The sequence below is a fragment of the Vanrija albida genome (assembly GCF_041260175.1).
Source record: "Vanrija albida strain AlHP1 chromosome Unknown contig_4, whole genome shotgun sequence".
NCBI lineage: Eukaryota > Fungi > Basidiomycota > Tremellomycetes > Trichosporonales > Trichosporonaceae > Vanrija > Vanrija albida.
Genome location: NW_027191423.1, coordinates 1,056,527 through 1,080,882, shown reverse-complemented (window position 1 = coordinate 1,080,882; position 24,356 = coordinate 1,056,527). Strand labels below are relative to the sequence as shown.

At 66.0% G+C, this 24,356-nt stretch overlaps 11 protein-coding genes and 2 non-coding genes across 13 annotated transcripts; 8 read left to right on the top strand and 5 right to left on the bottom strand.

Annotated features, from left to right (window-relative positions):
* Window positions 1-453: 453 nt before the first annotated feature.
* On the top strand, window positions 454-1,541 carry Q8F55_005142 (uncharacterized protein; the record flags this gene model as incomplete). Its single annotated transcript, XM_069353636.1, has 6 exons — window positions 454-544; window positions 579-818; window positions 853-952; window positions 987-1,266; window positions 1,303-1,431; window positions 1,467-1,541. The coding sequence occupies 6 exons, from the start codon at window positions 454-456 to the stop codon at window positions 1,539-1,541; spliced, it is 915 nt and encodes a 304-aa protein (XP_069208278.1).
* A 32-nt stretch (window positions 1,542-1,573) lies between these two features.
* Window positions 1,574-2,365, bottom strand: Q8F55_005141 (uncharacterized protein; the record flags this gene model as incomplete). Its single annotated transcript, XM_069353635.1, has 4 exons — window positions 1,574-1,736; window positions 1,775-1,863; window positions 1,897-2,007; window positions 2,039-2,365. 4 exons carry the CDS (start codon window positions 2,363-2,365, stop codon window positions 1,574-1,576), a joined length of 690 nt encoding a protein of 229 aa, XP_069208277.1.
* Window positions 2,366-3,053: 688 nt separating this feature from the next.
* Q8F55_005140 (uncharacterized protein) lies at window positions 3,054-5,476 on the top strand (the record flags this gene model as incomplete). Its single annotated transcript, XM_069353634.1, has 6 exons — window positions 3,054-3,145; window positions 3,180-3,785; window positions 3,820-3,902; window positions 3,936-4,252; window positions 4,310-5,246; window positions 5,298-5,476. The coding sequence occupies 6 exons, from the start codon at window positions 3,054-3,056 to the stop codon at window positions 5,474-5,476; spliced, it is 2,214 nt and encodes a 737-aa protein (XP_069208276.1).
* A 32-nt stretch (window positions 5,477-5,508) lies between these two features.
* On the bottom strand, window positions 5,509-6,703 carry Q8F55_005139 (uncharacterized protein; the record flags this gene model as incomplete). Its single annotated transcript, XM_069353633.1, has 3 exons — window positions 5,509-5,955; window positions 6,009-6,227; window positions 6,275-6,703. The coding sequence occupies 3 exons, from the start codon at window positions 6,701-6,703 to the stop codon at window positions 5,509-5,511; spliced, it is 1,095 nt and encodes a 364-aa protein (XP_069208275.1).
* Window positions 6,704-7,320: 617 nt separating this feature from the next.
* Window positions 7,321-8,847, bottom strand: Q8F55_005138 (uncharacterized protein; the record flags this gene model as incomplete). Its single annotated transcript, XM_069353632.1, has 1 exon — window positions 7,321-8,847. One exon carries the CDS (start codon window positions 8,845-8,847, stop codon window positions 7,321-7,323), a length of 1,527 nt encoding a protein of 508 aa, XP_069208274.1.
* Window positions 8,848-9,647: 800 nt separating this feature from the next.
* Q8F55_005137 (uncharacterized protein) lies at window positions 9,648-11,074 on the top strand (the record flags this gene model as incomplete). Its single annotated transcript, XM_069353631.1, has 5 exons — window positions 9,648-9,661; window positions 9,694-10,239; window positions 10,291-10,382; window positions 10,414-10,962; window positions 11,001-11,074. 5 exons carry the CDS (start codon window positions 9,648-9,650, stop codon window positions 11,072-11,074), a joined length of 1,275 nt encoding a protein of 424 aa, XP_069208273.1.
* A 75-nt stretch (window positions 11,075-11,149) lies between these two features.
* Q8F55_005136 (uncharacterized protein) lies at window positions 11,150-11,970 on the bottom strand (the record flags this gene model as incomplete). Its single annotated transcript, XM_069353630.1, has 3 exons — window positions 11,150-11,341; window positions 11,724-11,829; window positions 11,915-11,970. 3 exons carry the CDS (start codon window positions 11,968-11,970, stop codon window positions 11,150-11,152), a joined length of 354 nt encoding a protein of 117 aa, XP_069208272.1.
* A 725-nt stretch (window positions 11,971-12,695) lies between these two features.
* Q8F55_005135 (uncharacterized protein) lies at window positions 12,696-14,134 on the top strand (the record flags this gene model as incomplete). The annotated part of the gene is made up of 5 exons (XM_069353629.1): window positions 12,696-13,129; window positions 13,167-13,356; window positions 13,392-13,511; window positions 13,556-13,880; window positions 13,917-14,134. The coding sequence occupies 5 exons, from the start codon at window positions 12,696-12,698 to the stop codon at window positions 14,132-14,134; spliced, it is 1,287 nt and encodes a 428-aa protein (XP_069208271.1).
* A 327-nt stretch (window positions 14,135-14,461) lies between these two features.
* On the bottom strand, window positions 14,462-14,836 carry NOP10 (snoRNP complex protein; the record flags this gene model as incomplete). Its single annotated transcript, XM_069353628.1, has 4 exons — window positions 14,462-14,504; window positions 14,553-14,650; window positions 14,738-14,753; window positions 14,799-14,836. The coding sequence occupies 4 exons, from the start codon at window positions 14,834-14,836 to the stop codon at window positions 14,462-14,464; spliced, it is 195 nt and encodes a 64-aa protein (XP_069208270.1).
* Window positions 14,837-15,855: 1,019 nt separating this feature from the next.
* Window positions 15,856-20,302, top strand: Q8F55_005133 (uncharacterized protein; the record flags this gene model as incomplete). The annotated part of the gene is made up of 11 exons (XM_069353627.1): window positions 15,856-15,876; window positions 15,913-16,041; window positions 16,083-16,205; window positions 16,246-16,320; window positions 16,366-17,292; window positions 17,623-18,063; window positions 18,101-18,220; window positions 18,257-18,718; window positions 18,753-18,923; window positions 18,958-19,305; window positions 19,340-20,302. 11 exons carry the CDS (start codon window positions 15,856-15,858, stop codon window positions 20,300-20,302), a joined length of 3,780 nt encoding a protein of 1,259 aa, XP_069208269.1.
* A 1,029-nt stretch (window positions 20,303-21,331) lies between these two features.
* Q8F55_005132 (uncharacterized protein) lies at window positions 21,332-23,215 on the top strand (the record flags this gene model as incomplete). Its single annotated transcript, XM_069353626.1, has 3 exons — window positions 21,332-21,338; window positions 21,374-22,121; window positions 22,156-23,215. 3 exons carry the CDS (start codon window positions 21,332-21,334, stop codon window positions 23,213-23,215), a joined length of 1,815 nt encoding a protein of 604 aa, XP_069208268.1.
* Window positions 23,216-23,404: 189 nt separating this feature from the next.
* Q8F55_005131 lies at window positions 23,405-23,491 on the top strand. Its single transcript has one exon. It is a non-coding gene; the product is annotated as a tRNA-Asn (tRNA).
* Window positions 23,492-23,545: 54 nt separating this feature from the next.
* On the top strand, window positions 23,546-23,627 carry Q8F55_005130. Its single transcript has one exon. It is a non-coding gene; the product is annotated as a tRNA-Thr (tRNA).
* The last annotated feature ends 729 nt before the right edge of the window (window positions 23,628-24,356 follow it).

Genomic DNA, 24,356 nt, shown 5'->3' with positions numbered 1-24,356 from the left:
CGGCGCGGCGCTCAACCCCGCCCCGCCGGCGTCCCCTCCATCTCGGCGCGCACGGCGCACTGCCCTCCGTGCGCCGTGCTGAGCAAGTCCAGCAAGACCTGCCCCGTATCTTGTTCGCGGCGGGGGGGGGGGGGAAGGGGGCGGGGAGGGGAGGGGGGAAGACGGCGCAGGCCTTGGGCATCGGGAGACAGGCTGCCGACAGTGGCGGGCAGCGCACGGCCGACCCGCAGTTGATCAGCGGAGTGGCGCCCGCTCTCCGGCCTCGGATCGCGCCGTTCCGCAGGATGACGCCGAGCGCCAGAGCGGAGCGCATCATCCGCGGTGCCATCGCTCCGTAGCATGGTTGCCGAGATGGGCTGCTGCGGGGCCGGAGCGATGCAGCGCGGGGTGGGGCTGGGCGCGGGGTATACATGTGGAGATGTGGGACAGGCATCGTAACAACCCCCACCCACCATGGCCTCCTCCCTCTCCCTGCACCAGAGCATCAGCGGCGACGCGCTCGACGTGTCCAAGCTCTTCAGCGTGTCGGGCCGCGTCGCGATCGGTAAGCCTCTCCTCTGACCCCGCTCACACCGCAGTCACCGGCGGCGGCACCGGCCTCGGCCTCGTCACGGCCACGGCGCTGGCCGAGAACGGCGTGCGCGTGTACATCACCGGCCGGCGGCTCGGCCCGATCGAGGAGGCGGCGCGGTTCACGCCCCGGACAGGCGAGGGCAAGATCATCGCCGTGCAGGCCGACCTCGCGACCAAGGACGGCATCGCGGCGCTGCGCGACTACGTCGCCGCGCGCGAGAAGTTTGTCAACGTCCTCATCAACAGTGCGTGGGTGGGGCCGCGGAGCTGACACGCCAGACCACGGCGTCTTCCTCGGCCGCGCAGAGCTCGACTCCAAGCCCCAGACTGCCGAGGCGCTCGGCAAGGCCATGTTCGAGGAGGAGACGTTTGAGCAGTGGTGCGTGCGACGCGACTGGCCGTGCTGAGCCCAGGGGCGACCTCTTCGCGATCCACGTATCCTCGCCCTTCTTCATGACGGCCGCGTTCCTCCCCCTGCTCGCGGCGGCGAAGGACGCGGGCTTCCCCGAGCCGGGGAGCGTGATCAACATCGCGTCGCTCTCGGGCCTGACGCGCACGTCGCAGCGCGGCCAGTTCAACTACAACGCGAGCAAGGCGGCGACGATCCACCTGAGCCTGATGCAGGCGACCGAGTTTGCGCGCCGCGGGCTCGGAATCCGCGTCAACTCGGTGTCGCCGGGCTACTTCCCCAGCGTAGGTGATGTGCGCGACTCGGCTGACACCTGCTAGGGCATGTCGGTCGCCGACTTTGGCGACAAGAGCGGCGACGAGAAGCACTGGAAGGACGAGTACGGCATCCCGTTCGGCCGCGTCGGCACGGCCACAGACTACGCCCAGTGCATCATCAGCCTCGTCGTCGTAAGTGGGTGTTGAGTGGCGCAGCTGACAGCCAGAACCAGTACGTGACCGGCGAGAACTTTGTCATCGACGGCGCGTGGCTCGCGGGGCAGAAGTTCCAGGCGCGGTAGAGTTGGTATACTACATGATGAGACTCGGGTCCCTACTTGGCGCCGTTGGCCGCCGCCTTGGCGTCGAGCGCGGCCTTCTGACGGATGTCAAACGCGTACAGCGGTGCGACGTCGAGCTCAATCTTGGGCCCGAGCCACGTCGCGCGCGTCGTGTGGTCGCCGGCCGACTCGCCCGTGTTGGGGTGGATGAGCACGCTGGGGCTTAGCAGGTGGTGACACAGTTCGACACCTACGACAGCGGCCCGCGGTTCTCGACCACGTACGAGAAGAGGGCGCCCAGCTCCTCCGTGTTGAAGATGTTGACCTCGAACATGGGCGTGGGCTGGGGTCAGCGGTGGGCATGGTACACACCTACGTGGGGTCCGATGGCCACCTCCCAGAAGCGCTTGACGTGGAGCTCGGGGAACTCGCGCCGAATCGCAGCGTGCAGCTTGCGCGCGTACTCCTTCTCGTCGAGGTTGTTTGGCTGCCGTCAGCGGGGCAGTCTGGGTGCCTACCTTCCAGTAGATGTGAAAGTCCCAGATGGGCGCGCTGAGCGGGTTGTCGTCCCGGCCACGGTAGAGCGGGCCGTAGGACGGCGACTTGGCGCCCGCGGCCGTCGGGCGGGGAGGGTTGACGTGGATGCTCGAGCCGTGCGCCTTGGGGTTGGCGACGAGGTCGTCGGTGAGGGCCGGCTCGGCGCTCGCGTCGAACGAGAGGTACGGGTCGCCGTAGGACACGACTGAGCGGCCCGAGGCGAGCGCCTTGAACTCGCGCGCGAGGCGCTGCTCGTCCGTCTCGCCGGCGGGCGCGGCGCCGAGCGTGCGGTTTACTTGGACCGACATGGTGGTGGTTGAAGAAGAGGGGGGGGGATGTGTAGTGGCATCAGTCGCGGCCAAACCAAGAAATACAATCCACACGCCGGCGCGTCGGTGATGCCCGATGACGCCATGCTGGCGATATCAGAAAATGGCACATTGTGAGAGTGAGCGACGCGCAGAGCGAGCAGGCCACAGTGCATGCAGCACGACAGGCATGCATGTAGCAGCGCTGCATCGGGCGCACGGGCCCGATAACCGAGAACAGCGAGACGATGACGAGCAGGCGGGGTGCAGAGGACTAATATACCTGGCGAGTTGTCCGACGAGCCGGAGCACTCGGCTACGCGACAACCCGGTGCGCACCACGCATCTCCACATGCAGAGTACGCACCAGATCAGGAGCATCGAGCTTGTCTCCACCACCCACGACGCATGCACGTCCCCGCGGCGTCTTGCCCGTGCGCGCGGTGCAGCGCTGCCCATCACTGCTGCCGGGCCGATCGGCGCCGAATCGGATCAGCAATCGACCGGATAATGTGCGGTCGGCCACGTAACAGTTCGGTCCGCGCTCCGGCTTGCTTGGCTGTCGACACCGATCCATCCATGATCTCTCGGACAAAACGGCGAGTGGGAGCGTAGGGAGCGCGATACAGGTCGGGAGCTTGACCACTCTTAAGCCTGCGCGCGTCTTCTCTTCATCAAGACCACGACCATGACAGCCCCAGCACCTTGGACACCAGTCGGCGCCGAGCCCAGTGGCCCGGGCGCGCTCCAGGCGCTCGTGGAGCGCCGCCTCCCCGCGTCGTGCGTGCGCCCCCCCGACTCCGCTCACACACAGCATGCACGACAAGTTCACGTTCGTGCTTGACCCCTCGGCTAAGAGCGACAAGTTCGACGCGTACGCCGTCTCAGCCCGCGGCGGGCACGTCACCATCACGTCGGCGACGACGCCAGGCCTCTCGCGCGGCCTGCTCGCGTACCTCCGCACGCTGGGCGGCGACATGTTCTGGTCGGGCGACACGTTCACCGACGCGCTTGCCCCGCGCATCGCCGACGCCGAGCTGACGGGCGGCGCCTGGGCCGAGGTGCGCTACTTCCTCAACATTGTCGCGCACAGCTACACGCTCGCGTACTACGACTGGCCGGCGTGGGAGCGCCTGCTCGACTGGGCAGCCCTGCACGGGATCACGATGCCGCTCGCCGTCGGCGGGCAGGAGGCCGTCTGGCTCGAGGTATTCCGCGACTTTGGGCTCGAGGACGCCGACATCCTAACGTACCTCCCCTCGGCGGGGTTCAAGGCGTGGATGTACATGGGCAACACGCACGGGTCGTGGACGCAGCGCGTGAGCCTCGAGTACGTCGCCGCGCAGTGGGAGCTGCAGAAGCGGGTCGTCGCGAGGATGGTGGCATTCGGCATGACGCCAGTGCTGCCAGGGTTCAGCGGGTACGTCGCGGTGTGCGAAGGCGGCTGACGACAGCTTCGTGCCCGCCGCGCTGCAGGACAAGCTCGGCGGGCCAGAGTTCCTGCTCGCGTCGCGGTGGAACGACATGCCCGATGAGTGTGGGTCGGTGGAGGTGCCCCGCTGACAAGCAGACAGCTGCAACTCGGCGCTCGAGCCCACCTGGGACAGCTTCGCGACGGTGCAGGCCGCCTTCTTGCGCAAACAGCAGGCGCTGTACGGCGGGTGGACGTCGCACCACTACGCGGTCGACCTGTACAACGAGCTGCACCCGTCGTCGACGGACCCGGCTTACCTCGCGGCCAACGCACGCGCGACCATGGACTCGCTCAAGGCGGCCGACCCGCACGCCGTGTGGGTCATGCAGGCGTGGTGCTTCCGCGACGACGTGGCGCACTGGCCGCCGGAGGCCGTGCAGGGCTTCCTTAGCGGCACGACGCAGGACGAGCATGTATGTGGCGCCACTTCCTCCCCCCCCCCCCCCTCCCTCCCCCCGCTCACGCCCCAGCTCATCCTCGACCTCGCGGCAGAGCACATGCCCTACTGGGACCGCAGCGCCAACTACCACGGCAAGCGGTGGGTGTGGTGCACGCTGCACGACTACGGGCAGAACCACGGGCTCTTCGGCGCGCTCGACGCGTACGCGGCCGGGCTGGCGGACGCCCGAAAGCGCGGCGGCAACCTCGTCGGGATCGGGCTCGCACCGGAGGGGCTGGACCAGAACGAGGTCGTGTACCAGCGCGCGCTCGACGCCGGGTGGGACGAGGGCGCCGACCTCGGCGCGTGGCTCGGGGCCTGGGTCGCGAGGCGGTACCAGCTCTCCCCTGGCGCGAGGGACACGCCCGCGCACGCCGCGTGGGCGGAGCTCGCGGCCTCGGCTTACAGCAGCAACGATGCGCGTGTACACGGCGTCTACCGCTCCGTCTTTGACATGGTCCCCGCCTTGGGCATGCTCGGCAAGGGCGGCCACTTCTTCGGCACGATCATTCCCTACGACCCCGCGGGGGTGGTGCGCGCGCTCGACCACCTCCTGGCGGCGGAGAACACGTCCCCCGCTTTCTTTTACGACCTCGTCGACGTCGCGCGGCAGGCGCTCCTGAATGCCGGGGTGCCGTTCTACACCGCGCTCATCAGTGCCTGGAACGCGCGCGACGCCGCCGGCATCCGCACGCAGGCCGCGCTCATCGCCGACCTCCTGCGCGACGTCGACGCCCTGCTCGCCACGAACGAGCGCCACCTCCTCGCGCCGTGGATCGCCGCCGCGCGCGCGCACGCCGCCACCGAGGCCGACGCCGACGCGCTCGAGCTCGACGCGCGTAACCAGATCCTGCTCTGGGGCACCGGCAGCGCTACCCCCTGGGGACTGGACCGGTACGCTGCCAAGCACTGGCACGGCGTCGTGGGGACCGCGTACGCGCGCAGCTGGGAGCTGTTTGCCGAGTACTGTGAGTTGGGCAGCTGGGAGATCGCTTGGGGCGGGGCTGACACCTCGGCAGTGCTCGAAACCCCTCCCGACGCATACGACCACCCCGCGTGGTGCGCCCGCCTCGAGGCGTACGAGAAGGAGTGGCAGGCCGAGCGCTGGGGCGAGCGCGAGGGCGAGACGTGGGGGACTGTCGGCGACCCCGTCGAGGTGGCGGCGCGCCTCCGGGCAAAGTGGGCCCAGTGGCTCTGAGGGCCCAGTGTACTACCATACATATGCTACATCTACTTCTTGACGTCGACGATCCGGCCCTCCCTGCTCGACTGGTTGCCGAGCTCGATAATCTTCATGGTCCAGATGGCCTGCTCGGGCTTGACGGCGAGCCGGGACGGGTCCTTGGCCTCGACGGCCTCGTACAGGCTCTCATAGATGGCGGGGTACCACCCGTTCTCGGACTTGACCTTCTCGGTCGCCCACGCGCCGTCAGCAAACGTCGCGACCGAGCCCCAGGCTGACTCGGGCTCGATGCCGTAGCCCGTGTCGGCGACAGTCTTGCCGCCGCGCAGGAACGGCTCCTGCGGGTCGAGCCTGAACTTTGTGTACGAGCCGCGGCCGCCCTTGGCGAGGTAGCGCAGCTGCTCGGGCACGGACGAGAGGATCGACGCGCCGAGGTTGACCGTCAGCGGCGTCTTGGAGCCGGCCTGGGGCGGGTAGTAGAGCGTCATCTCGAACTGGCGTGCGTCAGTGGCTGTATGGTCCGCCCTAGGGCCTAGGGACGACTCACCGCCTCGTCGAGTCCAATGCCGCGCTGGTCGACGTTGCGGTTGAAGACGCGCTCCGGGACGCCGAAGAGCGTGATGGCCTGGTCGATGATGTGCGAGCCGAGGTTGTAGATCGCCTCGTTGTGGTTGCCCGGAAGCTCCTTCCACCCCGCCGCGACGTGCCCCGCCGGCAGGGGGCGGTAGCGGTCGAAGCGCGACGTGAGCTCGTGGATGGGGCCGAGCTGGGCCGTCAGCAACACACTCCCTTCTCACACGCCGCCCCACCCACCTTGTCCTCCTTGATGAGCTTCTGCAGCGTGAGGAAGTCGGCGTCCCACCGGCGGTTCTGGTACACGCAGAAGACGAGCCCCTTGCTCTTTGCGAGTGCGGCGAGCTGCTCGGCCTCCTCAACGGTCGGGGTGACGGGCTTCTCGACCATGACGTGCTTGCCGGCCTCGAGCGCGGCCTTTGCGTAGGGAAAGTGAGTGTTGTTGGGCGTCGAGATGACGACGACGTCGACGTCCTTGTCGTTGACGACCTCGTCGATGCTCGTCACGACCTTGATGTCGGGCCCGGCGACCTCCTGCGCCTTGCCGCGAGGGGTGCGCTCCAGCACAGAGTGGAGCACAAACTTGTCGGGCAGGGCCGTGATGAGGGGGTAGTGGAACGCCTGGAGCGACAGGCCGGTGCCGAGGATGGAGACGCGGAGGGGGGCCATGGTGTGTGTGTGGGGGGGTGGTAGTGTGGGGAGGGAGGAGGGGGGGGAGCGATGGGGAGCAGCGTCTTTATATGGCGGCACCGCGGTGACGGTCGCGGATGTAGCGCCGGCCGGAAATACGCCTGCGCGGGCAGGTGCGATGGGGAATGTGGGTGCATTGGCTGACGAGAGCCACGGCGGCGGCAATGGACGGTGTTCGTAGCGAGCGGAGCCACGTCCGCTCGGTGGAGGCGACGAGATTTTCTCCACGCGTCGAGCCGGTGTCAGACGCGAGCAATCTCAGCCTGACACGACGTCGGTCAGTCAGCGACGTCAACGATCCGCCCTGCAGCGCCGCAGCACCGCCCGCCCATTCGCTACCGCGATCACATGTCGCCGTTGCCGCCTGCCCCTGGCCCCTGCCCTCGGCTCGCCGAGCGGCCGCCGTCCGCCGAGAAGACACCGACGAGAGTAGCCGCACGGAGGGCGGGCTCCGCGCGGGTGGCGGGCGTTAGTCATTTCGGGCGGGCGTGCGTGCGTTGGGCCGATGGGAGCCGGGGCTGCTCGTGGCTGCTGCTGCGGCTGCCACCTACTACCGGCAGTGGCATCTTACATCTGCATTCACTATACGTCCCCCGTCATGCCCCCGCCTCCTCCCGCAGGAACGCCTCCTCCTCGCGCTGGAGCACGGCGAGGCGCTCGTAGCTGAACAGGTCGAACGGCTCGAGCTGAAACCCGCCGGCGTACAGCGCGTCGTACGTGTCCGCCTCGAGCCGACGCTCCGGCGGCAGCGACGCAGCCCAGTCCTCAAACGACACAAAGCTGTAGTGCCGCGGGATGAGGTGCCTCCAGTCGCCCTGCCCGGGGTTGAGCTTCTCGCGGTTGTACGCGCAGGGAATGGCGACGGCGTCGTCCTCGAGCGACCCGTCCTCTATGCGCGCGGCGAGCTCCTCCGCCAGCGGGGCCGGCACGCCCCCCCGGCCGGCGCGGCACCACTCGCCGAACCGGTTATCGCAGCCGATCGTGAGCGCGTACTCGTCCTTCAGGGCCTGGCGGAGCGCGGCCCCCCTCAGCGTCGAGATATGCGCCCTCTCCCGGATCTCGTATAGCGGCTCCTCGGCGAGCAAGTAGCCCGGGTGGCAGCGCTCGGCGCCGACGACGGTGAGGTCGGCGCCGGCCGCGATGTCGTTGAGCGCGCGGAGGAGGAAGACGCGCAGACACCCGAGCGAGTAGCTCCCGAGGTACTCTGGCCAGTCTTCGCGCGTCTCGCCGTACGGGTGGAGCACGAGCACGATCTCGCGCACCCTATGCGCGAGGGGAAAGAGCCACAGGCCCGCGTACGAGAGCAGGGGAGACGCGCCGTCGAAGCGCAGGTGCACGACCGCGCGCTGCACGTTGACCGGGAGCGGGATCATGGCGCTCCCCCGGCCCCAGTGCACCGCGTCTCGGGGCGTCATGCGCACCGGCGCCTGGGGGACAAAGTATTCGGTCTTGAGCTCAGCCGCGCCCTCGGGCGCCAGCTCGTCATCGGCGTCCCAGGCAAGGTTCTCCCCGTCGAGGTCGCTCTCGCTGTCAGCCCCCCCGGCCCCCGCCTCGACATCGCTATCGGCCGCGGGGTCGTAGTCCAGGTCCATGGGGTCGTCGCCGGGCCAGTACTCGTCCCCGAGCACAGGGTGCTCGTGGTATCGCTGGTCCGTGAGGTCGACGTGGGTGACCCACGTCTGGCCTACGTGCGGGACGCGGCGCGGCTCGTCCCTCCGGATGGTGGCGACGTCGGCCAGCACGGAGGCGAGGAGGGCGTGCACCCACGCATCGGCCGCCTCGGTTCCCTCCCCCGCCCCGCTGCCCGCGCGAGGGCCACAGATGTCCGCCGCGCGCGTGTACCGCTTCACGAGGCGCCACCTCGCCGCGTCGGGCGTGTCTGGCGCCCCGGGGGGCAGGGGGAGCACGCTCCACGGCGCGACCGGAAGGCGGAGCTCGACCTCGAGCGCGCCGCCGGGCGCTGGCCGCGTGGTGATGGCCACGTGTTGCAGGAGCTGCTCGGTGGCGAGCTCGCGCATCTGCCGGCTTGAGGAGCGCAGCGCGAGCCAAGTTGCGGGCGGGAGCGCGGCCGCCTTGAGGATCGTGCCGACGAGGTGCGGGTAGCCTGCTGCGTCGAGGGGCATGGCGGCTAGGCGTGTGAGTTGTTCGAGGGTACGCCGTTGCCCATGTATCGAGGTCTGTCTTATAGCAAGTCGGCGGTCATGACAGGCTTGGCGGCTCGGCAGCTAGGATGTTCTCACGAGGCACCGGCGACGTTTCAGGATGGCCGCACCCACTCTTGTGGTCGTGGTCTTTGCTCGGCGCCGTCAACCACCGTCACCTGCACAAGTGGCAGGTAGGGGGCGAAGGTTTAGAGGATGTGGGCGAGGCTTTGTGGCAGTGCAGTGTTGCGTGTGCGCGCTCGCCGTTGAGGCTTGGTCGGCATGCTCGCCCGGGGTTGACTCACCAGGTGTTCTCGGTCGCAGACGAGCGCCACGGGTCGGCTCCGGCTTGTCTGGCCGAGAGACGGCAGGGTGGTGGGGCGCCGGATCTCCGAGCCGTCGTTACAGGAGCGGTCGAAGGGGCAAGGAGATGAAGATGGGGGAAGACGAGCCGGCGCGGGTGGTGGGTGTGGCGCTTGCCGAGGTGGCGGCAGCCTACCCGCGATACACTGCAAATAGGAGGTTGTAGGTGCATGGAGGGTGCCACTGCTATCTACTGCTGTCAGCACAAACCCGTGAAGGCGTCCGGGGTCCGAGACGTGCTCCGTCCGCCCGCTGTCGCCGAATACTCTACTGTGTCTGCCACTCGGCCACTCGGCGACCAAGGATGATGTCACCCACCGACCCACCGGCCAAGTCCGCGACCACATGGGCAACTCGTTCGCCGACAACATTGCTCTCGGACAACATTCTTCGGACAACATTCTTCGACACACCCTCCGATGCTCGCAAGGATGTACGTCCCCAAGACGACCAAGCTGACCCCAGCGCCGCCCTAGCCCTCGCGCTGGGCACAGCCGCGGCGCAGCAAGCGCCGTTCGCGCCCGCCCCGCCCGCGCTCGGCCCCCACCTCCCGCGCGACCCCGCCCCCTCCCTCGCAGGCGACAGCAGCACCCCACCCCCCAACATGACACTCTACCCCCTCTCCGTGGGCGCCGGCCCGCGCGTAGCGCTGACCTTCTTCTCGGACGGCTACACCGCGCCCCAGGAGGCGCGCTTCGTCGCCGACGCGCGCGCGCTCACCGCCGCGGTGCTCGACGACGGGGGCGCGTTCGGGCACGTGCGCGACCTCGTCGACGTGTGGGCCGTGTTCGTGCCCTCTGAGCATGAAGGGCTCGGGAAGGACGCGCCGCTGGAGGGCGCGCCGTTCGGGCTGTACCGCCACGGACCCGAGCTCCGGGGCGTGTACCCCGCCTATCCGGGCCGCGCGCGCGCCGCGTGTGATTACTGGCGGGGCGCTGGGACCGGCGGGTGCGACCAGGCGATTCTGCTCGGCAACGACGGGTTGTATGGGGGCTTGGGGGGCGAGTTCACGTGCGTTTCGCGCGGGGGGGGGGGGGGGGGTGCGCTGACGCCGACGCCGAGGGTCATCACCGCCAGCGCGGAGAACGGCGCGCAGGTGCTCCGGCACGAGCTGGGCCACAGCCTCATCCCCGTCGGGGAGGAGTACGACGGCGGTGGGTCCCTCTCTGGCACAGCTGACCCCAGGCGAGGTGTACTCTGGCGTGAATGCCGAGCGCGCCGAGAACATCCAGCAGCTGAAGTGGGCGGCGTTCCTCGACGCCGCGCCGCGCATCGAGGACGCAAAGGTCCCGCTCCAGGCGTACCCGTGGCACGATCTCGACGGGGGGGCCTGGAGCGCAGCCTTCACCTCGAGCGGGGCGGGGTACACGTCCGCGCTGGTGCGCCTCTCGCTCTCCTCCATCCCCAGGAGCGCGCACCTCCTCGTCGCGCTCAACGGCGTCGCGCTCGCCATGCACTGGGCTGATGGGAGCCGCGACAGGCGCTGGGTGCAGGTCGAGCTGCCGTTCGGCCTCGCCCCGGGCAGCTGGAACGTCACGGTCGCGCTGACGGCCGAGGGGCGGGCCGCGGAGGCGGGGCAGGGCGGCAAGATGATCTCGTCGTTCGAGGTCATCGAGTACGCGGAGGGGTTTAGAAAGGGAGGGGTCGGCGCGTACCCCACCTACGATGTGCGGGGGCACATGACCCTCCGCCCGACGAACGAGGAGTGCCTCATGCGCGATGTGACATATCCCAGTGAGTCGAGAGGTGTGCCGAGCTCACGTCGCCGCCAGACTTCTGCCCAGTGTGCGCGCACGGCCTGCGCGCGGCGCTGCTCAAGCGCATAGAGAAGAAGAAGGATGCGTAGTATGTACAATGTGTGGCATGCAGTTTGTGCACGTCGCACCCGCCAGCGCGACCTCACGCGCCCGCCCACGCCCGGCTACTGCCCCTCGCCCTTCCACGCCGCCTCGACCTGCTGCACGATGCTAAACGCGTCCTTGTACTCCTGCGACGCGGCGACGTCGGCGTCGGCGTGCAGCGCGCCCACGAGGTCCTGCAGCGCGACGAGGCCCTCCTCGAGCTGCTTGCGCGTGCGGGGGATCATCTGCTCGCTGTCCTTCTTGACGCGTTCCTGCGAGCGAGTCAGCGAGCCCGAGGAAGCCGAGAACGCGGTTAGTGAGCCCGAGGCAAGCCGAGGACGCGGCTAGAGGCTCGGGACGAGGTGTGGCGTGCGTCGACGGGCCGGAGGAATCGATACGCGCTGCACAGCTCTTAGGGCTGCCCCTCGCCGGCGCGGAGGAACGGCGCCGGACTCGCAGAGCGAGATGCGCACTCCCCCCGACCTTCGCACCCACCCCTGCGCGGCTGCTCGCTCCGCCCGTCGACGACTATCCGGCCCACAAACGATGCTTGGCGCCCATCAACCCGAGGAAGGTCGCCTCGACCCGCCTTCCCTCCAGCTCGCGTCTCCCCTGCACCCCTCCCGTTGCCTCCCACGGCCCACGCCCACTCACAGCATTGCGCACGTCGGCGCCGTCCGCGCCGGCATCCTTGAGCCGGTCGACCTGCGCGGCAGCCGTCACAACCTCCTCGCGGTAGAGCGCCTCCTCCTTGAACAAGCTGTGCCAGTTAGCGGACGTAGCGGACATAGCGGAGCTAGCGCGCGGCTGCGGGGAGGCGCCGACGGGCCGGCTACACGACGCACCGCTTGACAACGCCCGTCTTGATCTTGAGCTGGCGCAGCGTCTGTGGGTCGGCCATTTTGAGAAGACGATGGCGATGTTGTGGTTGCGAGGCTGGCTGTGGCCGCTGTGACCCATGATGTCAGTGCTCGCGGTGTCGCGGCGCCGCGTGGAAGCGCAGCGCGCCGCGCCGGACCCTTTTCTATTGCATTAGAAAAAATCTGGCAGGATTAAGCTTATTGGGGCGAGTGACGAAACCCGAATCCTAATGCCGTGCCTGATTTTTGTATCCACGCGGAACGCGGCGGGACACGTGACTGGTGGAGCTTGAAGTCCTGACAGTCGCTCCTTCACTGGCTGGCTCGGCGCTGGACTGGCTGCTGGGCTGGGCCGCAACTCGCGCGCATCGCGGAACTGGAGCCGGCGCGTCTCGTCGTACTGCAGCATCACATCACACGCAGCAAGAGGCAGTGCACGCACGCGCAAACTCGCTCTTCTCTTGCAAACACATCTCCACTCGTACTCTCTATAATCAACCCTGTGATCACACGAGGACACCGCGCGCGCGCCGACACTCCACCCACCCACACACCTCACCCACCCACCCCGCACGCACCACGCGATTTGCCCGTCGAGCGAGCGACAACAACCCACCACCGCCTCTCGCTCGTCCCGGCCCTCCTCTGCATATCGACGACCCCATCCTACCCCTCGTCACCGTCACCGGCCGCCTCCGACGCCCAGCGCCCCGCCCCGCCCCACCCCACCCACCAGCCCCCACCCCATGGCCCAACGCTCCCGCTGATGGCCTTCCGCTTGAGCCGCGCCGCCGCGCCCCAGCGACCACCAGCATTCCCCTTCGCGTGGGCTTCCAAGGCGGCGCGCTTCCTCGTCCGGCCGTCGTTCCGGTTGAAAACTTTGCTCCTGGTCCTCGTCGTCGGCGTCGCAACCCTCGTCGTCCTCGCCGTCAATGCCGCCCACACCGACGTCGAGACGATCGTTATCGGCGGAAAGCCTATCGGCGGCAAGCCCCTGCCAGTGGACCGCAAGCCGTCGCCGGCTGGTGTGCCCGACCCGCCCAAACGCAGCTTTGAGGAGCCCAACTTTGCCCTCCTGTCGGCCACGCCGCCGCACGAGATTGGCTGCGATGTGCCCCTCAACGGCACCAACGCCGGCAAGCTCGCCTTCATCGGTGTCTTCTCGACCATGGCAGAGAAGGAGGCGAAGAGGAGGAGAATGTGAGTCGGCGTGGATAGGCGGCGCTGACCATGCCAGATACCGAGAGCATCTGATCCCAGACTTTCCATCAGACCTGTTTACAATCAAGTTTATCGTGGGCGTCCCGCCCAAGCCCTCTAGAGAGCTCACGTGGAAGGAGAGAAGGAGAAAGGCCGAGGAGCGCGAGGACGACATTGCCCGTGTCCAGGCTGAGATAGAAGAGTACAAGGACATTGTTATTCTGCCAGTGCGTATTGCGCTCTCGGCCCAGCTCACGCCCAGGTAAAAGAAAACATTGACCATGGTAAAACCCACGAGTTCTTCAAGTGGATCGCACATGAGTACGACGGCCCGGGACAGGTCAAGGGCCGGCCACGGTTTGTCATGAAGACGGACGACGATGTGCGTTGCCCCCTGCCCGCCGCGCCGAGACGCTGACGATCCAGACGTTCCTCGTCGCCCCAAACATCATCTCCAACTTTATCAACCTCGACTGCAGCAAAAACATCTACTGGGGCACCTCTGCTGGGCGCTCCAAACACTTCAACGACTATTTCCGCGGCCTGGCCTACGCGCTCAGCTGGCCCCTTGTTTCGTGGATTGGCAACGCCGACATGGCCCCGGCGCATGTGGTCAAGATTGAGGACGCGCGCACAGGCCAGTGGCTCCGGTCTCTGGACCCTGCCGTTGATCCGGTCACCCGTATCGATCTCGGATGGTCCATGGGCGACTGGAACCAGCTCGACATTAGCGTTGCGACCGTGGCATTGCGTGGGTGGTAGCCAGCGGTGCAGGAGCTGACTTTAGATTGGATCAAGCACGACGAGTGGTTCCGCAAGCGGCGAGAGCAGGTGCTCGACGCGTGGGAGGAGGAGGGGATCGAGTTCAACCGGTACAACGGCGTGCTCCCGTACTACAGCATCGCAAAGGGCAAGGAGCAGCCCAAGGCGGCCAAGGACGAGTACGAGCGCCAGCGGGAGAAGGGCTGGGAGAACGCCTTCATGAACGTCAAAGAGGTGTATTAGTGCTGTCTTGCAGGTGCTGCAGGTGCCATGTATCGGTATGACGCGGGCGAGGCGGCGAGGCAGCGAGGCGCCGTAGGCGCCGAGTGCTGAGGCGGGGGGTCTGTTGAGCTGCCTTCCGCTGAGTTGCGAAGCCGATTAGTATCGGCTCTGGCCGCGTAACGCGGCACAGCTGTGAAGTCGCTGTGAAGTCGCTACGGCTGTGGAAGCACTGCAGCTGTGGACAGCGCTGCGGCCGAGAACGCTGCAGCAGGGCCGGCCAGACGAGCCGCCAACCACCAAAGTCTAGTCAGGTTCCATCCCTATCGTACAACATGCTGTCCTCTAATCTTAAAGCGGCTTGGAAGGCAGCTGGGTGGGGAGGATGCCGAAGCTACATCGGCGTCAGTCGTGCTCTCTGGGTCGCTAGCAGCCCACTCACCGCTTCTTGATCGTCACGCGGTGGCGCGAGAACTTGTCGTCGGGCGAGAAGCGCGCAGGGTGCGCCGACTTGGTGGGCTTGCCCTCGGCCGTCTTCTTCTGCTTTGGTCAGTAGCTGCGGAGGGCACGTCTCAGCCGGGCCCGGCGCCTTCTCGCAGAGCCCGGCCGAGCTTCGAAGAGACCAACCTTGAGCGTGTAGAGGCTGCGATGTCAGCTCCTGCCCGCTTCCCGCCGCCGCCGCACTCACCGGTTGCCCTGCGCGTCGAGAGTGTACATGAGATGCATGGTCGGTCGTGTCGTGTGGGGTGTCGCGTGGGGTGTGTTGGACGTCGAGCTCGATCTTGACGATCTTGACGGCAGGCAGCTGGACTGGCGACTTTAGAAAATCGCGAATGGAGGTCGGGGCGGGGGCTGGTTTATCAGGGCAGCTGATGACGACGACAACACGTATTTGTCCACGTGGATTTGATCCCGTCTTATGTTGGGACGTGAGTGTGGCGGCGGCCTGGGTGATGAGTGCATGCATCGGCGTCTTTGGCGGAGGACAGCGCCGGCCGTACTTGCGCGCATGCACGGGCGACGGCGTCCTCGCCGGACGAGGCGGTTTAGACGAGGGCTGGAGGGGCGGGGGAGCGAGGGCGGACGAGTGTGCTACCCGCCACCTGCTGCACTGCCTGTGTGCGTGCCCCCTCCCCCTCCCTCCTGGCGCGTGCTGCGTATCATGGCATTGCGGCCGGGTCGCCATGCACGAGTCTATCTGAATCTGATCTCTGGGGCTTGCGAGGCCGCCTTGAGCCGAGTATCGGGCCGTGGCGACCGGTTGACGTTTCCCGTGTCGAGCTGTCGCTGGGTGACGGCCTGACGGTGCTTTGGCTCAAAGACGAGGACAGAGAGTTGGTATGATCTACACATGCTTATCCTGATTGTTGCGCCCAATCTGTCGCAGGACTATCGCCTGGCCACATACGCCCGTCCGCCCGCCCGCCGGCCTGTCCGCCGGCGCTCGCCCGTCTTCCCTCATTCTCCATTTCCCCTCGCCGTATCTTGTTTCCACTCGTCTCGCCACCGCCGCCCTTCTCCCAACGCCCGTCTCTCTTTCTCGACGCTTTTAACCCGACAACTCTCACTTCCCACTCACTTCCAACACTCTTCATCCTACACCCCTTCACAATCCTCTCACCACACCCCACACCCCTCACACCCCCTCACAACCCCTTACCCCTTCACAACACCTCACAACGCGTCACCTCACCCCTACTCACCTTCCCCTCACCTACCAGCACACCCCGCACCCAGCACCCACCATGTCTGAGCGCGGTGGAGAGGTGAGCTGCCTCCACCGTTCCTCAAGCTGACCCCAGCGCACCAAGACCAAGCGCTCGACCAAGAAACCCAAGCCCAAGGCCAGCGTCGCGGGCGAGTCGCGTCTCTCGCCCATCGAGGACTCGCCCGTCAAGAAGCCGTCGCGCAGGGAGCACGAGGGGGGAGTGGTGAGTTTGGGCGTGTCTTCCTTCATTGCTGACGCCCTCAGCCGCGCGCTGCGGATAAGGTTAGCTCTCTACAAGCGACAATAGCTGACATGCAGCACACTCACCCCACATCACCGACGAGCGAGGCGTGGGAGGAGAAACGCCCCCTCCAGAAACCCCCTGCCGTGAGTACAAAAGTTGAGCGACGCTGATCCTCGCCCCCAGTCACTTTCGGAGGAGAAACCACGCTACCTCCCCCCGCCGCCTTCTCGTGCCGAGGGCAGCTGGACCGCAGAGAATGTGAGTTGACTGAGCTCTTCGTCCCTACATCTGCTGACACCTCAGGCGTCGCTCTTCGAGTCGCAGCCGCGCCCCAGAAGCCCCTTGCCACCACTCGAGCGTCCTGTCTCCTCACGCGGACGCGAGCGCGGTCGCTCGGTCTCCAGGGGAGCGGCTCAGCCTGGTGACAACAACACACAGTACAGAAGCAGGCGCAGTGAGGCCACAGCCACTGCCCACCACCGCCCCGAGTCGCGCCAGTATGGCACGTTGCCACCCCCCGCCGCGTGGGGTGACAGCACCTCCCGCCAGTACTCGGCTCGCGGACCACCACCCCCTCCCGTGCCACGACACCTGTCTGGGGGCGCCAAGTACGGTCAGCCTCCGCGTATGACCAAGAGACGCGACTGCAACAACACCGAGGTGGTCAAGCCACGTCCTTGGGGTGACAACCAGCCCACTGCCCCGGGCGAGGAAGACGGCGGCTGGGGACCCAGCAACAGCGTCAGCCGTTGGATCAGCAACATCCCCACCGGCCCTCCTTCCTCGGCCCCGTCTCAAGCCCATGACGACGCTTCCTCTGATGCCCGCAGTGACGCTCCGTCGCAAGCACACAGCACCGCCCCTTCTCGCCCCGACAGTGCTCCTCCCCGCCGTCCGCCCGTGACGGTATTCTACTCGGAGGATGAGGAGGACGCCAGCCCCCCAGCCCGCCGAAACTCGCTTTCGACCCAGGGTGACGAGAGCTCACCTTCCGAAGGCGAGGCGTCAGATGAGGCTTCAGGCGAGGCGTCGAACGAAGGCAGATCGCCTTCGAGCAAGAAGCCTCCGACGGACAAGGGCAGAGAACCAACTGCTCATAACCAAGAGGCATACCCCGAAGCACCGGCTCCGGCGCCACGCGGCCGTAACCTCAGCCGTGGTAGTGGCTTGACGAGCATCAGGCTGTCCAAGCCCCTCGCCGACCCTCCGAAGAAGCTTCCCTGGGGCGTGGTAAGGAACCAGGCTCTCTTTTGGAAGAGGGAGCCTCACCCGACGACGAGCCCAATCTTCGCGAGCCGCAGGCTCTATGTCAGGTAAGAAGTGTCCCTGGAGCTCTGCTGATTCCCAGGTCGCCATTCCCCATCCGCACCTTAGATTACAAGGAGCTCTGTGCAAACCACTTCGCCCGCTACGGTACCATCCGCTGCATGTAAGTGGTATATCGATAGCAGCCTTTGCTAATGGTAGCATCCCCAACCGCCACCATGACGGGCAAGGCGACTCGCTGTTCGTCATCTTTGAGGCAAGTCACTACTGCCACACTCCCGCTGACATCCGCAGGATGAAGACTCTGTTCACAAGGTTCTGGAGGACCCTTACAGCAACCGCTGCGTTCACCAGTCAACCAGCCGCAGTGCGTTCATCGAGATCACCCTCAGCATCAAGACGGTCCCACCTGAGATGCAGCTGCGCGCCATCTACATTAACGTCAGCGGACCTCGCCACGACGCTCGGTCGCGCTCAGCGTCACCACCTATCAATGATGACTCGGCTGCGCCTGTGAACCCTGGTAGGGAGTGGATGGAGAAGCAGCCTCTTCCAGCTTCGATCGCTGTGTGGGCCATCCCCTTCCTCACCCCGTCGGGCCGCACGGTCACGCGTCTCCACCTCGAGGCCGAGGGTATCAAGAACGAGCACCTCGAGCAGGCAAAGCTTCAAGCCGAGGGAGAGGCCCAGAAGGTCAAGGTGTTTGACCTGGGACGTAGGGTTAGCGAGAAAGAGGTATGTGCTCTGCCGTGCCCTCGCAACTGACGGCCAGTTCCTCCCGGACCTCGTCGACTGCTTTTGCGATATCCACGAGACCATCAAGCCTACGGGAGACTCCAAGGGATGGATCTTCCTCGTCAGCCCGGCACGCGAGACCGATTTCATGCTCAACGTAAGTCGAGTCTGCGCAGCCCGCTGACAAGATTAGAAGATGAAGAACATTCCCGGCCTCACCGTGCGCTATGCCAATAGCAGCGACGGCGAAGGCCGATACCGCATCTCGGACTCTGGCTCTGCTCATGGGTCTCCCAGCGAGCAGCATTCGGAGGATGGTGTCAGCCTTTCTGCGGCCACCGAGGACGTGGCCGCACGCAGTGTGGCACGATCCGGCAAGGCCCCTGGCAAGGCCAAGACGCCACCTTGGGCCACGCCGCCTCGCCCGACTCTGGACACTGGCGTCAAGACACCTTCCCCCTCCTCCCCCGAATTCATTCACCCCCACCTCCGCGCACTGGTTCTTCCAACCTACAAGGGTCGCCTCCTTCGCGAAGAGTATGTCGACGGTGAGCCCAAGTACTTTGACGATGCCGCCATTTTCGTCGGGCGCCTCGTCAAGAACCAGGAGACACATCTCAGCCTTTTGAAGCGCTTCGAGCGTTATGGGAAGATTGTGAGGGCTGGAGGCGGCTTAACTGACAACGCAGGTAACGATCGAGTACAACCCTGGCTCGACTCAGACCACCTACGCCACGGCGCGTGTTCTTTTCCAGACAAATGACGCCGCGTGGAAGGCGATCCAGTATGAGGACGGAGCAGTCTCCTACGGCTCCGCTATCAAGGTCGAAGCGAGGAAAGTTCTGCCAATGGATGTTCAGGTGAGCGAACAAAGAAGGTGGCACTGACACACAGGCACGCAAGATGTATGTCGACCCCATCGGTAGAGCCATGAGCCCTACCATGGCGGCCCAGTACACCCCGCCGTCCCCAGAAGTCTCGCGCACACCGCCTGCGGCTCGCACGCCACCGTCGAACCGCACGCCGCCAACCATGACGCCCATGAGCCCGGCTCCCCTTCCTCTCCCGATTCCTTGGATGCAGCAGCAGAACACTGCGCCTGTTCAGCAGCAGAACAGCGATCCTCAAATGCTCCCCTGGTTCCCTCCACAGTTCATGTTCCCTGGTGGCATGAACCACGGTGGCTTCAACCCCTCGCAGTTCAACCCCTCGCAGGTTCCGCATGGTCCAGCCATCTACCCAGTGAGTTAACCCCCAAGGCTCGTGCTGATGCCAGATGTGGTTCCCCTTCCCTATCGGCTTCAACCTCGGGCCACAGCCACAGATGCCCTCTGTTGTGTCGCAGACCACTGGAGCCCCCGAGTCGGTGGCCGCAGACCCCTCAATTCGCTCGATGAGCACTGCGCCTGTTCGTGACTCGACTCTGAAGCAACTCGAGGCAAAGCCGTCCGCTGTCACTGTTCCCGATGGAAGCCACCCACGCGTCCTTGGCACCAAGTTTGAGGACGGCCTTTTGAAGCCGATTTACGACGCCGATGAGCTCAAGAGATGGCGCGAGGCGAACGGCATCAAGGAGGAGGAGAAGGCGGTTGTGCCACCTCCGGAGGACACTCCGAAGGACAGGCCCGAGGCTGCCACCACGGCTGCCACCGCCGCCACTGCCCCCGCCAACACTCAGCAGCTACCCCTCCTTCCTCTGTCCAGCGGAGGACACGACAACCAGGCCTCGTTCAACATTTCCGTGACACCCCCTAGCATCCAAACCAACCCGACGGGTGGACCCAGCAGCAGCCACGCACGCAATTCTACCAACAGCCTTCCTGAGGCTCCTCCCAACCGGGTTGGCGGTGATAATCGCTTCCAAGGAGACGCTTCCGGCCGTGGCGTCGGAGGCAGACTTCCCGGCGATTTCTCCGGCGGAGCTCCTGGCGGTAGCGGATTCCAGAGCGACAGCGGACGATACCCCCAGCCTCCCAACCAGTTCCCGCAGTCCGGTGGGTGGGGCCGCCGCGACTATTCTGGCCCTCCGCGTGATTACGGTGGTGGACGCTACCCTTACTCTGGTGGCGGTGTTACCAACTCTGGTTGGCCTCAGCGCGGTGGCCCATCTCAGCGCGGTGGCCCATCTCAACACGGCGGCCCATCTCAGCACGGCGGAGGACCCTCCGACCAATGGACGGACCGCGCCACTGCCGACGACGACAGCAAGCAAGTCCTGTCGGACACGGGTGGGTGGTAGGGTGGCGCTCGCGCTCTAGTCGGCCATTGTCGCCGGCCGAAGCACGACTGGTCGAGTCGTAGATTCCGTTTGTTCATTTCCGAGAGATACCCCGAGTCGGAAGGGGGGTGACATGTCCCCTTCGCCTACTCGGTTCCATGCCTGGGTACAAAACCCCTTGGGATACGCGATAGCGCATCCCCGTGAGCACTCGCCGATGAGAAGAAAATGTGTATTCGTGGCGAGCATGCAAGTATGACTGTGACATGGGCAGCGTGGTACGTGATCTGCTTTCGGCGACTGCACTAGGCTGTAACAATGTGCATTGATGCATCTTGATGATGACAGCGTCACGCGACCGACGGCCGGTCATTGTTGACGTCCCGATTATGTAGAATAAATGCCGACGTGCCGACCCTGATGACCGAGGTGGACAAAATTTGATTAATCAACACAATGCCCTTTTCCCGTGCGCGCCGGTGAACGGCATCGGCCCCGTCCGCCGCGCTCAGAATAGCACGGCGCAGCAGCGTATACACGCGGTGCTTCGGGACTCGCAGCGGTGGGTGCGCGGCGGGTGCGCCTTGTGCGGCGTGGCGGCGCCAGCTGCGGCAGTGGCAGCACATGGTGACGCGTTTGGCCCTGGGTGATCGCCCTGGCCTTGTCCAAGCAAGCGAGCGAGGTGGAGGAGTGGGTGGCGATATCGCGCGTCCCGAGTGGAGTATCACGAGCGAGAGCGAGGCACCATGTGCTGCTGTCTGCTGTGCTAGCCGCCGTACTGGCTACTGGCTGCCGACCGAGCCGAGTCGGTGGTCGGTGGACGCGGGCTCGAGCCGCGCTGCGATTGGGAGCTAATCTCTGCTCTGTGCGCGCTGTCCTGACTGCTCGAGTCGGCGTGATTGGGTCGAAGCTTCGGCCCAAGGGCGGGCAAGATCCTCGGGCTGACTCGAGTGGGTCAGGTGGCGAGGGGAGTGGGGCGGCGGTGTGGGCGAGGGTGAGGGTGCGAGGATACAAAACTGACGGCGGCGCGACTTCTTGCCACCCAACACCATGAGCAGTGAGTCCAGCGAGCCCCGCACCCGCTCACCCCAGACGTAAACGACACCACGCTAGAGTACGAGTCCGCCGCGCTCCCGCCGGCGGGCCTCCCAACCGAGAAGGAGAAGGCGTCCCTCGCCGGCGCCGAGGTCACGGCGCCCGACGACGACGACGGCGAGGAGTACCCTACGCCCGAGGAGCTCTCCACGCTCAAGAAGGTGCCTGCCCCTCTCGCGTTCGCCGCCTTCTGCCTGTGCTTTGTCGAGCTGTCCGAGCGCGCGTCCTACTTTGGCAGCTCGCAGATCTTTGCCAACTTCGTCAACAACCCCCTCCCTGCTGGTGGGAATGGCGCCGGCGCCGTCGCCAAGGGCGCCGCCGGCGCCAACCAGAGCGCTGGCGCGCTCGGCATGGGCAGTGTGTCCGCGAGTGCGGTGAGCTCGACCTTCACGTTCCTCGCGTACGTGACCCCCATCCTGGGCGGCATCGTGTCCGACTCGTACTGGGGCCGGTACAAGACCATCTGTGTCGGCGTCGCGGTCGGCGCCATTGCCCACGTGCTGCTTGTTATTCCCGGCATCCCGAGCGTCATTGCCAGCGGGCACGGGTTCGCGCCGTTCATCATCGCGGTCCTCATCCTGTCCTTTGCGTCGGGCTTCATCAAGGCCTCGCTCGGCCCCATGCTCTGCGACCAGAGCCCGGTCAAGAAGCCCGTGATCAGGCTTACTAAGGCGGGCGAGCGCGTCATCCTCGACCCCCAGACGACGGTCACGCGCTACCTCCTCATCTTCTACTGGGCCATCAAGTGAGTCGGCTGGCTGAGCCGCGCTGACCCACAGCATCGGCTCCTTCTTCGCCATCGCCACGTCCTACTCTGAGCGCCTGGTCGGCTTCTGGCTCGCCTTCCTCGAGCCCGGAATCGTCTACATGCTCTGCCCCATCGTCCTCGCCCTCGTCTACAGCAGGCTGTACAAGGCGCCCCCGCAGGGCTCGGTCGTGCTCGAGGCGTTCAAGGTGTTCAAGACGCTGTTCGCAAAGTCGAGCTGGGGCGAGATCTTCCGCGGAGGCGACGCGTTCTGGAACAACGCAAAGCCGAGCCACATGGCCCCCGGCGCGATCGGAGAGACCGGCGTGTTCTGGGACGACCTGTTCGTCGAGGAGCTGCGCGCGTCGTGCTCGGCCTCGGTCGTCTTCTTCCTCACCCCCATCTTTATCCTCGCCGACGGCGCCATCGGAAACCAGTACAACGACATGAGTGTGGCCATGAAGCTCGGCGGTATCCCCAACGACATTATGAACAACTTCAACTCGCTCGCCATCATCGTCGCGACCCCCATCCTCACGTGGGGCGTGTACCCGTTCTTCGAGCGCATCGGCCTCCCGCTCAAGCCCATGACCCGCCTGTCGATCGGCTTCATCCTCGGCATGCTCACCATGATCTTTAGCGCGCTCATCCAGTGGCGCATCTACGAGACGTCGCCCTGCGGCTGGGGCGCGACGACGTGCGACGACGTTTCGCCGGTTAGCATTGCGTGGATGATCCCGCTGTATGCGGTGCCGGCTGTCGGCGAGCTCTTCGTCATGGTCACGGGCTACGAGCTGGCCTACACCCGCGCGCCGGCCCGCATGAAGGGCCTGGTGTATGCCATCTGCCTCTTCTCGTCGGCCATCTCGGCCGCCATCTCGCTCGCCTGCTCGGCGGCGATCACCGACCCCAACCTCATCTGGCCGTACATCCCCGTCGCGGCGCTGTGTCTCGTCTGCGCCATCATCTTCCCCGTGTACTTCAAGCACCTCAACGAGCCGATGGAGAACTTTGCGGATGTCGACCGCATGCAGGGCAAGCACCAGCCGAACTATGTCGAGGAGAAGGTCGCGGGCGACGACGAGGCGTACTAGGAGTATAGTTTTAGGGAACCGAGCATGTATGAGTATGACTCGGCGGCGGGGCTTCGAGGGACTTGGTGGGTTGAGTTGGGATCGCAGGAGCTTCGGTAGCGGCTGGAGCAAGGCGTGCCACTCACGCCCCCAGTCCCACACCTCGCCGCTCATACCCCACCGCCAAAACCCAGAGACACCAATCTGATCTGCCCTATGGCTCAGTTGGCTAGCGCGTGGAGCTGTTATCATCAGACGACAACTCCGAGGTCCACGGTTCGAGCCCGTGTGGGGCAGGCAGCGGCGGCGGCCGCGGCGTCGGCGACGGCGCGGCGGCGGCAGCAGACACTCGCCTTCTTAGTTCAGTGGCTAGAATTTTCCACTAGTATGGAGTGCTATGGAAAGGTCACCCGTTCGATTCGGGTAGAAGGCAGGGGGGTTGAGCCCAACGTTTTGTGCGTGCGGCGTGTGCGGCATGTGCTTTTTGGGGGTGGCGAGGAGGAGGATGGAAGGGGGGGAAGGGGGAAGGGGGAAGGAGGGAGGGGGAGCGGTGCGAGGAGCGCGAGGACGGGGCCGCCACGTGCCCTCGCACCCACCGGCGGCGCCACACTGCACGGCCCTTGTCCACTGGAACAGGAACAGCAGAGCCCGACGTGGAGCCCGACGTGCGGGGAGAGAGCAGGAGCCTGGCAAGACACTCCGCCCGGCTCGCTTCGTTCCAGGAGACGGCCGGCTGCAAGGCACGGTGGGACCATCCGGGCGGAGCGGACCCGTGAAACAAGCATAGCGCGGCCCCTGGCGGCTGTTGGCTGCGTGGTAACCCTGGCAACCTGTGGTTTACGCATGTCGGTCATGGTTAAACCTTGAGCCGGTTTGGCTCTGCGCGGGGTTTGGGATGTGCAGTGTGTGCAATGCATACACCGTCGGCCTGGCCGGGGACTGTGGGGCCGTGGGACGTGTGGAGGCGGTTGACGCGGCGGCTGGCTTGCAGTTTCGGCGCGTGCCACCTCGCCACCCTTCTCCGGTCGCCTGAAACAGCCTCGACTCCAACTCATACAGTACATACGGGTGCGCTCCAGTCTAAGGGGTATGGGGGAGGCGAGCGTCCAGGTTGTACGGTCCAGGGGGGTGTCTGTGATACGGGGGCAGCGAGGCGCGCGCC